General features: G+C 55.2%; 1 protein-coding gene across 1 annotated transcript in view; it reads right to left on the reverse strand.

The window, feature by feature from the left end:
* The window catches only part of TESC (tescalcin), a 48,180-nt gene that overhangs the window by 7,124 nt on the left and 27,542 nt on the right, over positions 1-13,514 (reverse strand). The window contains exons 3-4 of the mRNA XM_025044554.1: positions 6,274-6,354; positions 626-765 (exon numbers count right to left, since the gene is read on the reverse strand). Coding sequence (XP_024900322.1) covers positions 626-765; positions 6,274-6,354 — 221 coding nt within the window. The remainder of the gene's footprint in view (positions 1-625; positions 766-6,273; positions 6,355-13,514) is intronic.

Raw genomic sequence — 13,514 nt, forward strand, 5'->3', positions numbered from 1 at the left:
CCGGTCTGCCTCAGGGGCAGGTCGAGAGGGATGTCAGGAGCCATGAGAAAGTCCGTGGGGAAGGGAGATGTGACACCAGGCACCCTGGGTCCCTGTGCTGCTGGCTGGCCTGGATCACCAAGTGCGCTCGGCAGCATGGAGCAGGTCACCCGAGACCCGCGGCGGCCATCCCGCAAACCCGCGCACCGCGGCGGCTCGTGGGCGAGGGAGGAAACAAGCTTTCAGGGGCCAGCTCCTGTGCACCAAGGACGCTGCCTGTGCCACCTCATCGAGCCTCAGAGCCAGCCACGGTTCACAGCCGGCAGCCCCACATTCCCGTTCAAGGTCACAAAGCCGCCTAGCAGAAGGGACCGGACTGGAACCCAGGTCTGTTTGAACCAAAGGCCTTGTTCTTCTCACATGACCTACAACCCCCTTCTGTCTCCAGAAAACCACCAACCGCCGAGGGGCGCTTGTGAGGCTGCTGCCATGGGGCACCTTAGCGGGAGAGAGACACCAGCAGTGTCCTCTGCGGATGCTGGAATCGGACCGACCTCCCGAGGGAGGGGGGCCTGCGCTCCCCGACCCTCCCCTCCCGTGCTCGCCCCGCCCGCCTGCTGCAGAGTAAGGGTTGGGGGGCACGCACATCTCAGCTTCTCCTTCCGGCACAGCTGCACCTGCTCTTCGTCCATGGCGGTGTCGATGGGCCGGAAGTAGGCCATGATGGTCAGGAAGTCCTCGAAGTTGATCTCGTCGGCCAGGCCGCTGGGCCCCTTGCGAAGGTTCCTTTGGGAGCGGTGAGAAGTGTTGGAAATGAATTAACTGGATCTTGTCATTTCACTACCAACAGCTCGGAGAGCTCAGCCCTTTGGGGCATGCAGCCCATGATGGCTGTCCGAGCCTTGGGTTCCATTTCCCAATTACCTGCTCATGGGGGCCCGCAGAGGTGGGCACTTGTACCGGGAGAAACCCAGGCACTGAGTAATGCAGTGACTCTCCGAGACCCTTGACTCTTTCCTTTAGATGGGGGTGGGCAAACATCCCACCTGCCACCTGTTTTTTACATTTTTAAATGGTCGAAAAAATGTTTGGGGAGGTAAAAACTCCAAAAGAATAATAGCATTTCCAACAAGTGAAAATGACATGAAATTCAGATTTCGGTGTCCGTAACTTTATTGGCACATGGCCATGCCTATTCATTTACATATCATGTGTGGCTGCTTTCATACTACAAAAGCTGAGTTGAGCACTTATGAGAGACCATGAGATTACAAGGCTCACAAAGCCTTAAAATAATTATCCGCTGGCCCTTTGATAGAAAAAGCTTGCTGACTCCTGCTCTCTATCAGCTGTTTGAAACTCTAGGGCAGCGATCAGCAGCAAGCAGCTTTGAATCGTGTTTACTACCAAAGTGCAAAGTTCACCAACGAGTTCAGGTTTTTTAACAAATATGGGCAGGTTTGAGGTTGTCTCTATCGACGGGCTTTTCTGAAGGGGCAAGAGAGGGTGGTGTTCCAGGCGGGACCCAGGGAGCATATGCAATGCTGGGTCTGCCCTGTGCCCAGCACAGTGCCTGGCACATGGCAGGTGCTCAGCAAATGTGCATGAGAGCCACCCAGGGCGGGTCCTGGCACAAAAGTACAGTTGTTGAGACAACAGTTTGGAGACGTCCCCGACCAAGCAAACACCGGCTCCTGACCTGCTGCCGCCAAAGGCTCATCAGTAACTGACTTAAACCATGACAGTCTGATGGCGGCTGGAGCAGGCTGCCATCAGGCTGACAGGCTGCGGGTTCCCCGCCCTCACTGTGTGCCCTTGCAAAGGGGCAGCTCTCCAGCCAGCCCAGGATGACTAACAGTTAAGGGTTAGTGCTTAAAATGCACTTGGGTCCCACCTGGGTCACAGCTACCTCGGTTTAAAGGAACATGTTTGTGGTTCTCTCTTTAGGGTCCATCTACTCTTTTCCAGATACCAACTGTCTCTTAAGTATGCACCACACTTCACAGTTTCCAGATTTTCCCAGTCCCAATTTTCCATTCCAGGAGATTTTTCCAGAAAGAGGTGGATCCCAAGCCTGGAATAGGGAAGGTGGGTCATGGAACTCCAAATCTGAGAGAGGAGACGAGATGCTCCCTCAGACTCAGGAAGTCCAGTCTTCGAGTGTTTTTCTCCATCTCCCCTTAAATCTTCTATCTTATAAAGCTCCCCGCAGCTCCTCCCAACAGATTCTCGACGTTCCTGCTCTCGGGTCAGGGGCACAGACCAAATTTTCAGGGCATAAAAATAGCCCCTGGAATTATCGGGTTCCTCAGAGGCGCTGTGGTCGGCTCACGTGTCCTTCCCACGTGGTTTGGGCTGAGGCAGGAGGAATTAAGATTAGCTTCAGGGAAAATGTGATCAGCCCAGGAAGGCAGGCCACGTGTCCTTCTCAGAGAAGGTCGTGACCCAGGCTGCTTTGCCATCAGGACCCGATTTGGGGAGTGGGGTCCCTGGGAGGTCCACAGGGGACAACACCATGGTCTCTAAAGGTGACGAGAGTGCAGATGCTGCAGAACCCAGACCTGGCACTTGGAGCCAGACCCACCTGCTCTCTGCCCTCATTTCCATAATGGGGCCCCCAAGGCCACGGTCGGTGGACGGAAGAATGGGGGCTATATCCGGATCTGCAATCCAGCTCTAGAACAGGGCAGCTCTCATTCTTATGGCAAAGATGCTGATTTACAGCGACATTTCCCTTGCTTAACTTCCCGATGATCCTGTAAGGAACGGAGCTCCTGGAGGTGGAGACAGACCCTGCTCAAACTGTCCTCCGAGCCCCGCGCCTCTGTTACTGTCCTGTTCCCGAAGGGTCTTGGGAAGCAAGGCTGATGTTGGTATTTATGACAAGAAAGTCCCGGCTTTGGTGACCCTAAAGTGCTCCCTCACCTCCTCGTCAGAGCTCAAAGGACCAGCTGTGAAGGATGTATGGGGGTGCAGGCCCTTGGCTGCAGTGTCCAGGGTATTCCGGGTCTGGGGGGCCTTTCCTTCATCCACCCTCCTCGGTGACCTCCAGGCTGCCTGTCGAGTCACCTGATACCTTCTTTTCTCCACACCCACGTTCTGTAAGCAGCTGCCACGGCTGAGGCCCCAGGGCCCACGGGGGAGGCTCACACCACGCCCTCCCTGCCCTGCACACCTCCTCCCCTTCCCCGGTCACTGTCCGATGGCAGTTCCCTCCAGGTGGTACCTCACGAGCTGCCCTTGCTGCAGACCTAAGTCTCCTCCACTCCCCACATCCTCTTCCTGTCTTCTCTGGGATGGTCCCCTTCTTTCCTGGTACCCCCACCAAGGCCTGGTCCAGCCTCCTCCACCCCAGAGGCATCCTCCAACCTTGTACTCCATGGGAGCCAGACTGTACTTTGCAAAATGCAAATCGGACCCTGCTCTCCTGTGGTTGACGCCCTTGGAGGCCCCCAGCTCTAGGGTAACCCCCAAGCTCCCACCTGGTCTCCCAGGCCCCACTGCCTAGCCCTTGCCACCCCTCCTCGGAGGCCCCGCAGGCTTGTTTCAGTGTCCACCCTCTGGGCACTCAACATTCCTCCGCTGAGTGACGTCCCTTCCTCCATCCTTCAGGTAACCAGCCTTCCCACGGCTGTCCTAACTTCAGACCCTCCAAGAAAGCAGGGGGTCTGTCCTGCCTCCCGGATGCTGCCCCAAAGCCAGCGCAGAGGGCGGTTTCAGCTCCAGCCCCTTTCCCACACCCCGTCTCCTCTGCAGAGCAGTGCTCGTGGGGAGCCACCCAGCGGACACCTGGATCCCTTCCCGAGGGCTGAAAACATGGCTCCCGCAGGTGACAACTGAGAGCCAAGAAACACCAGGTCGGTTTGTTGTTTTGTTTTTTTTTAAGAATTACATATAATAAAAGGCACACATTGTAAGTTGGAACAGATGTAAACCCACCTGTGAAACCCACCTCCAATGAGGGTACAGAACATTCCTCGTCCGCCCCTGAAGTTGCCTCCTGCCCTTCTCCAGTCAAACCACATCTACCGCCCCCCACCCACCCACCACCCCACAGAGGGAGCAAGGGCTCAAGTGCAGGCCGGCCAAGGCCTCGGCCCAGAGGAGAGGCGGGGTTCGAGGGTGCTAGGGCCATCGTCCTCCCCTCGCCTCGGTTTACCCAGGACTGGGGGAGACGCCTCCCCACCAGCTTTACCCCACACCAGGCTGGGACTCAGGCCTGGTCACAGCTGACCAGGTCTGCAAGGGGGGCTTCTGGATACACACGTGCACACACACACACTCAGGCATGTACACATGTGCACGCACACACACCCTTCTCACGTCAGGCACCCTCTAGGCTCTCGTCGCTCCTAACCATCTTCCCGTGATGCCTCCGACTCTCGTCCCCAACAGCCTGTGTCGGCTCCACGTCAGGGCCCACCTCCCGCCCTGGCACCCCGCTCCCTCCCCTCCTGCTCTGGCTCACTGCCCACCAAAGAGGCTTCCTCAGGCAGAACCAGGATTGAGAAGGAGGTGAGGGTAGGGACCGCCGAATGCTACTCTAACCTTCACCGCTGTGCGACTTCGTCGCGTCCGCCTTTGGCAAACGTGACAGTTTGCTGTGACGATTCCTGGGGTACTGGCTCTCTCACCTCCACCTCCAGATCCAGCCTTCTTAGGTGTCTCAAAGCCGCTCACTGCTCTCCACCTCCACCCAGCAGCCCTGCCTCCAGCCTGGGAAACTGCAGTACACACCCCTCCTCCCTCCCGCCTCTGTCTCCTACAACACACTGGCAGCCAGGTGACCTCTGCAAAATGCAAACCTGGTTCACGCGCCACAGCCCACCTTAAAGCCCATCAGTGCCCCCTCCGCCACTGCTGCTGGGCTGAAGTCCCCTGCAGGTCTAGGGCTTGCATGGTGTAGCCCTGCCCTCCCGCACACCTCCCACCATGCTCCAGCCAGGCCTCCTCTCTGCCACTCATACTAGCTACATTCCCGGTGCCACTGGGCCTTTGCACGTGCTGCTCTGTTCTGGAGCACCTTCTCTCACTGCTTTGCCTTGCTAACTCTTGGTCACTCTCTCCTCAGTTCTTACCCCTACAGGACCTGGAGGAGGGCCTCTGTATTTTCCGGGGCAGCCTGAGGTCCCCCTGTCCCCCACCCCATGAACAGATGAGGCTCAGGGGGACTCGGAGTCTTGCTCTGGCCCCAAATCCTTGGCACAGCCAGAGTTGAGCAGTTTGGGGTTACATCGCTTGAAACGGGTCGGGGAAGTCCTCACCCGCCCATGGCCCCTGTGTGTCAGCGATCTCCGCAGCGATGGAGTCAGGCCCGCCGCCCGACGCAGCCTCAGACTCAGCGAGTCTCCATCTGGTCGCGTGAGTCTTTCGACTCCAACCACACATTTGAGCTCTGGTCTGAGCCTCAGCTCTGGGACGCCGGCCAAGGTGTGCCACCTCTCTGTGCCTCAGTTTCCCTGTCTGTACGCCAGGATGATGAGCGCGACGGTAGCTAACCTAGTGCTTTAGCACGCATCATCGCAGCGTCCCCTCTCGGCAATGCCGCGAGGCGGAGGCGATTATTACCTGTTTTATAGAAAAGGAAACTGAGGCGGCCTCCCAGACAGCCCCCGATGATCGCTGCCTCCTGTGTTCAGGCCCCTGGCTCAGACCCCTTTCTAAGTGTGGAGTGACCTAATGAAGCACTTCTAATGAGAAGAATTCAGCAGAAGAATGGGATACCCCTTGTGAGATTAGGTTGCAGAGAGACAGTGGCTTCCATCTATCTCCCTCCCTCTTATTTGGACGTCTCTCTCACCCTGGGGAAGTCAGCAGCTGCTATGGGTGAGTGGCCCTATGGACAGGTCCCTGAGATGCCATCTGCCAACAGCCACGTGAGTGAGCTCGGAGGCAGCCTTCCCTGGTACAGCCTTCAGATGACTGCAGCTCCAGCTGACGTGAGCTCGAGAACCCAGCTAGTTTGCACCCAGATCCTGATCCACAGAAACATTGAGATAATACTCATTGTTTTAAACTGCTAAGTTTGGGGGTAATTTGTTACGCAGCCACAGCTAACTAATACAGAGACCTAGCAGGATTGAGTGAGCTGCCCAAAGTCACTTAGCTACAAATCCAGATGTGTACGACCCAAACCTATGCTCACAGTTCCTACCCAACACAGCCCCCTCCTCTTCTTCGCATCAACTGAGGGTCTGTTCTGTGCACACAAGGTTCTGTGAGAAATTTCAAGGGCAAAATGCTTCCCCAAGGACAAAGTCACCTGCCATCCGGTGTTCCAGGAAAAAGACCCACCTGTTGTCAAAGAAGGCACGGACGATTTTGGATCGGATTGGGTTGAGCTCCAGGTCAGGGACGTTGTTGAAGTTCTCCTTGCTGGGTTCCAGGAAGGAGAAGCACCGGGAGACGGGGGAGAAAAGGAAGCAGATGTCAGACAACACGTTCACTGGACTGTATTTTTTATCCCGAGCAGACCCCGCGAGAACAGTCCACAGACGAAACTGGAACACGCCACACCCATCTGCCTCCTCCACTAACTTTCTGACTGGAGGAGCCGGGAGGATCTGGAGGCTCGAAGATGTTCGGGGGAATCCGATAAACGTCCTGGACATTCACCTCCAGAAAAATGCAGCCCATTCCAAGGTCAAAGGCCACTTGAGGCCCATCGCAGACCCCAGGCAGAGACACCCTACTTCGGCCATTAAGCAGTAGACGGCTGGCTTGGAGATTCGGAAAACAGTCTGTCAGGTCCTCGGTGGGTGACACGTGGAGTTACCGTGTGACCCAGCGATCCCGCTCCCAGGAGTGTACCCAGGAGAAACGAAAACACACGTCCACATAAAAACATATGCATGAACGTCACAGCATTATTCACAAATGCCATCACGTGGAACCAACCCAAATGTCTGTCCACTGACAACTAGATAAAATGTAGTCTAGCCATATAATGGAATATTACTCAGCCACAAAAAGGAATGAAATGTGGATACATTGTGCAACACAGATAAAACCTGAAAACGTTATGCTAAGTGAACGAAGCCAGACAGAAAAAGCCACATAGTGTATGATTCCATTTATATGAAATGTCTAGAATAGGAAACCCCATAGAGACAGAAAGTAGATTAGTGGTCGCCAGGGGCTGGGGGGTTGGGAGTGATGGCTAAGGGTACGAGGTTCTTCTGGGGATGAGGAAAATGTCTAAAAAATTGACTGTGGGGCTAAATGCGCAACTCAGAAAATACTAAAAGCCACTGAAATACTAAAAGCCGTTTTAATGGGTGAGCTGAAGGGCACGTGAATGGTATTTCAGTAAAGCTGTTAAGAAAATAAAGATGCTGACTTGGGAGAGCGTGAATCAAACACAGCTGCCCTGTCGCTGGGCACAGGTGTCACCGGGTTCTCAAGGCTGTGGATTTGCTGGAACAGGGGCAGGTAAGTCCCTTCCCTCCCTGACCTTTCCACATAAGGCCATCCTTTGTTCTCGGGATCTGCTTCCTGCTCATCGTTTTTGTCCGCTCCATAGATTTCAAGGGGCAGAGGCCTTGGAAGACACCCAGGGCACAGGCCGGTAAAGTGATCCCAGGGAACCGGGAGGCACACCCGGGGGGCGAGGTAGAAGGACATCTGCTAGTTCAAACAATGTCCAGGGGTGGGAAGTGGGGAACAGGATATTCTCCAGATTCAGAACTCAAAACTAGAAGACAAATACCATATGATCTCATGTATATGTGGAATCTAAAGAAAAAAAATAAACGAACGGAAAAGCACACACACGGCTGGCTCCTGTCCTGCCTCCACCTTACAGAGAGGACCCGGCCCCGGGCCTGGAACAGCCTCCGTGTTCTCTGCCCACTCTGCTGCTTCCTGTCTGTCCTTACCCAGGGCTCCTGACTGGGCTTGCTGTTGGCATCCAGCCAAACTCAGACACTGACATTTTAGATTCACGAGAGCCCAGTTCGGAAAAGGAGGCACACTCGGAAAAGCGGGCCAGAGCGAGAACATCACTCAACCGTAGACACAGATGCAGTCCTGACACACGCTTCACCGTACGTGAACCTCAAAAACACCACGCTAAGCGAAGGAAGCCAGGCACAGATGGTCACACATGATACGACTTGATTTCCATGCAGTGTTCACCGTGGGGAAATTCAGAGTCAGAAAGCAGATTGGCAGCTGCCAGGGGCTGCGGGGTCGGGGGTGATGGCTAAGAAACACGGCATATCTTTTGGGGGGTGGTGGAAATGTTCTAAGACTGAGTCTACAGTTTAAATGGGTGAATTGTGGAATGTATGGATGATACCTCGATAAAGCTGTTAAAATATTTTCCTAATTTAAAAAAACAAAAAACAAAAAACACCAAACAACAAAACAAAACGGAGAGCGCCTGCAGTACGTCTCCATTTACATGAAGAACAAAACGCGCCGACACTTAGACGCGCCTCGACGTCAGGGTGACGCTTGAGTCTTCGGGGCTGGTGACCGGGAGGGAGCGTGAGGGGGACCCTGGGGGCAGAGCAGGTCCTGGGTGTGGGGGTCACGGTGTGTTCAGTCTACGAAAGTTCGTCTCACTGTCTCCTGTCACTTTTCTCTACGCACGGTGTACTCCCCACGGCGCGAGCTTGGCCGTCCTCCCCTTACTCATCAGGCAGAGGTGACCGCAGGAGGAAACAGACAGGATGTCTAGGTCCCCTGGATGGGGTGCGGTCTGGTCAAAGGGGCCGTGTGGAGCCTGAGAGGGACCGTCGGGGAACAGAAAGGAAGCAAGTGGCTGCTCTGTGAATGGTTAGCACACGAGACCCCAAGCCCTCTCTGGCTCTCATTGGCCAGAGAATTGTGGCTTCTGCTGTCACTCCCAGCCTCAGCTTCCTCATCTGGGAATTGGACGCACTGCCCATATCAAGGGGATGTGAAGCCAAGCACCCCCCGGGGGCTGGTCAAGCTCTGCCCCCCACCAGGCAGGGGGTCCTGGTGAGCCACAGCCACACCTTGCGGCCCCAAGTTCCTGCCTGTAAAATGGAGAGGGTGGGAATACCCGGGTATTCCCCTGGTTAATGATAGGATTGCATGAGAGAAACGCACGGAAGATACTTAGCATACTCCCTGACACAGTGAGCTCTTAATCTGAAAGAAGTAATAACGGCAGTAACCTTCCATGCACACCCAAGGTGCCAGGTAGTTTTAAGAGCATTGCATCATTATCCTATAAAGTAGGACATATCTCCACCTTAAAGATGGGGAAACCGAGGCAGAGGGGTGAAGAAACTCCCCGCTGCTAAGAATGACACCACCTGACTGAGGCAGCACACGGAAACCAGCGGGAGCAGCCGCTCGTGAGTCAGGGCTGGCTGTCCGGTGCTCGGGGACACTCCCAATTATTAGCCAATCTCCCTTTTCAACGCACTGGGCACACGCCTTGTGCCCAGAGCCTGGGAAAGGCTACCTGCAGTTCACCTCCCCACAAATGCTGGTTCCGGTCTTATTTTCTCTCCTCCTCATCTGCCCCCAGGAGCCCACTGGGCTGGTTGGACTGGCTCAGTTGAAGGTGTCTGAGCCGTGAGAACAGGCCCTGCTTCACCTGGGGATAGGTCACTGCTCTCAGCTGGGGCTGAGGCATGCCGGCCACCAGCCCAGCAACGCCGCCTCAATGGCCAGTGGGGCTGGTTCACTCACGAGGGCTCCAGGGGCACACGGCCTCTGCGCCTCGTCCAGTAAGCGGGAGCCCTGTGCTAGCAGCTTCCCCCTCACGTCCTGAGGGTTCTCTCCAGGCTAAGTGCCTTGTGAGCACTGCCACATGGAATCGCCCACACGTGCCCACAATCTGCATTTTATAGGAAAGAAAATGAGGCCCAGACAGGTGCAGCGACTAAGTCACAGTCACATAGCGAGGAGAGGGGCTGCGAATCCAGCTCCGACCAGCCCCATAGCTGCCTCACACCCGCTTCTTCCTGCCGGCTGTACATTGTTACTGTAAAGAGAGAATAACAGATCTCCATGGGCGCCTGCTCCCACCCAGCCTTCAGAGGCTCCATCCAGGACCCAGAAAGAAGCGTCCAGCCCGCATGGGAAGGACGAGACTAAAAAAAAAAACCGCCGAGGGCGGGCTGGGTTCTTCCTCAAGCCTCGTGTTGTGGGTTGGTTTCCGGCAGCTTTGAGCCTCAGCTCAACTGCAAAGTTCTCTCTTTGAGGGTTCTGGGCTTGGGGCTGCCCCCAGCCACCACCAGGGCGTCCTAACCCCAGAGTTGAGGATGCAGTGAGGCCCCAGATCCTCAGCCTGGAAGTTCAGCCTCCTCTCCAGCCGCTGGTCCAGGGCTCCAGGCAGCACGGAGGATGGCCACGGGACTTTCCTCTGCCGGCCGACCCCCTCCCTGCACTCACTGGTTAGCTTTGGACGTTTCCCATACGGGGCTGTGGGATATTAAACAGGGCAGGCGCTGGGGCCCCATGGGGGCTCATGAAGGAGGAACCGCATCTCATCTCATTTAGCATGCGTCTTCCCAGGGCAATGCTAAAAGCTACTCAGAGTGTGGTCCCTGGACCAGCAGCATCAGCATCACCTGGGAGCTTGTGAGAAAGGCAGTGTCTTGGCCAGTCCCAGACCTTCTGCATCCGAAACTGCCTTTTAACAGGCTCCCCAGGGAACCCCTGTGCAAGTTAATGTCTGAAGTGCTGGTCTCTTGATTTCACAGTGCTAGGAATTCCCTCGAGGCACTGGGCGTCCTCCCAACCACATGCCCTAGCTGCCCGCTCCCCCGCCCCCCACCACACACACACACACACACGACAACCCCGAGTGCCAACGGAAACCCTGCCCTGGGGAGAAGCATTCTAGAAAGATGAAATGGTAGCTGCTGGCGCTCTGAGGCAGGAACAGCTAGAATGTCCACGTGGCTGGAGCAGAAGGAGCAAAGGGCACACGGTCGGGAGGCCGAGGCGTCTCGGGCCCACTGGGCAGGGATCTGCGGACACGCGGTGGCCTCGGCGGCTCTGACTTCACTCTTCCGGGTGAGATGGAACGTTCTGAGCAGAGAAGTGACGTTTCAATAGGATCCCCCTACCTTACCATGCTCTACAGTGTGGGTGGGGACAGGGAGAACAGAATCAGGGGGTCCAGGGAGGAGGCTGCTGCCATAACCCAGGTGACAGACGACGGGAGCCTAAATGGGACATCTGGGAGGACAACGAGTGGGCCACAATAAGTGTGAGATGCCTTGTGGACATCAAGTGGGTGGGCCCGTAGCTCAGACCTGACGTCTTGGCTGGAGGTAGGAACTGGGGAATTTACACCGAGGTGGCGTTTCAAGCCACGAATGAGCATTTTATTGCGAGTCCTTGCTCCGGCGGAGACGACCCTCCGTGACCTGCCCCCCAACGCTCCAGTCACCTTCTCACCACTCAGGCTGACAAGGCTTGGTCCCCTCCGCCTAGATCTCCTTTCCCCTTTCTCTTCACCTCCCGGCTCCTTCTCTCCGTTCTGCTCTCAGCCCCAGCGCCCGCCTCAGTCAGAGGCGCCTTCACTGATCACCTACCCCAAGGCCCGTCACCCCCTGGCGGTTCCAAGGGACGCCCCCCTCTGCCCTGTTTCCCTCCTTTATCACAATATATAACGTGCTTGCCTCTGTGCTAGTTACCTCTCTGGCTCCACCTATCCCCCCCAACCCCTTAGTACAGAAGCCCCCCACGAGGGGTGGAGGGAGCCTCACTTTCACGCCCCACAGCATCTTCTGAGCTAGAACCTGCCACGGAAGGCCCTCAATGCCTGCTTTTGAAAGCAAGGACCGAGTCGGGATTAATCCCGGGAAAGGAATCTTTGTAAAGAAACGGCACGTGCATTCTCGCTAATAAATCTTAAGACCATTTACCAAGTGCATCGTCCTGCTTGGGAGGACACCTTAGCATCCTTTCTCATCATGCTGACTCCACGGCTCCCTCACACCTGCCCCCACACCCCTCCGCAGGTGTGACAGCCGCGACCGTGCACGCCCGCTGTTTTCCTGAGCAGCTTAACGAGCGACTGTGGGTTTTTCTTTTTACGCGAATGTGCATCATGTAGCAGAGGCCTTCGCCGTTAACTCTGGGAACACATTAGACACAGTGTAGCAGCCTGACGATCTAACCTTTTCACTCTTGTATTTCCTTAAAAAGTGTCAACTTCTAGCTATTTGAACAGGTTAAAAGCAAGTGACTGGGTTAAAAAGTGACCTAATTCGGAGAAAACCAATGTGATCACAGCGGATTGGGGTCCCGGCTCATCCATCAGTCAGTTCTGCCACGAGACCTTAACCTCTTTAGCCGCAGTTTCTTCACCTGTAAAATGGGGTAACAGTATGAACGCAGAGGGTTCCCGAGAACCTAGAGACCCCACATTTGGCACAGGGCCCGGCTCAGGTTAGCGCTCGCCACGGCTCCCATCTGGCACATGGCTCTGGGCTACCCTCTAACTCCGTAAGGCATTGCCCAGGGACGCAAAACGGGCCTTAGAGGGTGCCCTTCCTGGCCTTACAGACCTCCTCCCGGGACCGCTCCACATTGGGTGGCTTGACGAGTCTAAAACTATTTCTGTCACGTGGCTCTATCTAATCAGGCGTCCCCCTGGCCTGCACATTACGTTTGAAGTACTCTACCGCGTCTATTTCTGGGTGTTGGTGAGCCGGCCAGGGTGCTATCAGGAAGTAAAAAGTTGCTGTTTAAAATGGTCACCAAAGCAAGGGACCCACCTAAAGAAAGAAAAAGGGCAAGAAGCCATTCTTGCACTTTCTTCACTGTCTACAATTAGTACCTTTCAATGGGTTTGTTTATGGGGTGTCTTCCCTGCCAGAAGAAAAACTTTTGAGGACAGGAGGGAAGTCTCTGCAGAGTCAGGTGCTCCATCAACGTGCCCGATGACCTTTTTCTATTCAAGCGTTCTGCCCACAGACCTCAGAACCCAGTGCTTTTTGGTCCGGGTAGATTCAGGTCAAGTATGGGATGGGGTCCTGAAACATATAATTTCGGGGGGCTCCCTTAATAAAAGAACACAGCATTGTGACTCTTTCAAGAAATCAGGGCCTTGTAAGGAACCCACATGATGTGGGGCCCTGGCTTTTAGAGCCTCAGGGCGAAGCCACCCCTGGATGTCCTTACAGGCTTTTTGGAAAGAAAGCTTACCTGGCCGAAAACAGGTAGGAAATGGTAGGTTAAGATTAAAATCGGTTTGGGCAGTTGTTACCAGGTGAGATGTTTTTTTTTTTTAAAAAAAAGCAATTGTCACAAATTTCGAAACCCAGTTCTTCGTTAAGCTTTTAAATGCAACTTTCAAGTCTTACTAGTCTATGTATCAAGCCTGCAAGTTTGAGTGGTCACTTCTTAGGGGCCCTCTGCACTCAAGATATTCAAGAGCTTCCCTGTGGGGTCCGAATAAGCCCTTGAGAGCGAGGGCACAAGGGAACAGTTTCCCATACCCCTGGCGGATGCTCGGGGACCCCAGTCAACACCTTTCTCACAGGGCGGTGTATCCCCACAACCCAGCCAGCTCTCACTGACAGGTTTGCAACTGTTAA

The sequence above is a fragment of the Pteropus alecto genome, unplaced genomic scaffold (assembly GCF_000325575.1).
Source record: "Pteropus alecto unplaced genomic scaffold, ASM32557v1 scaffold113, whole genome shotgun sequence".
Lineage (NCBI taxonomy): Eukaryota > Metazoa > Chordata > Mammalia > Chiroptera > Pteropodidae > Pteropus > Pteropus alecto.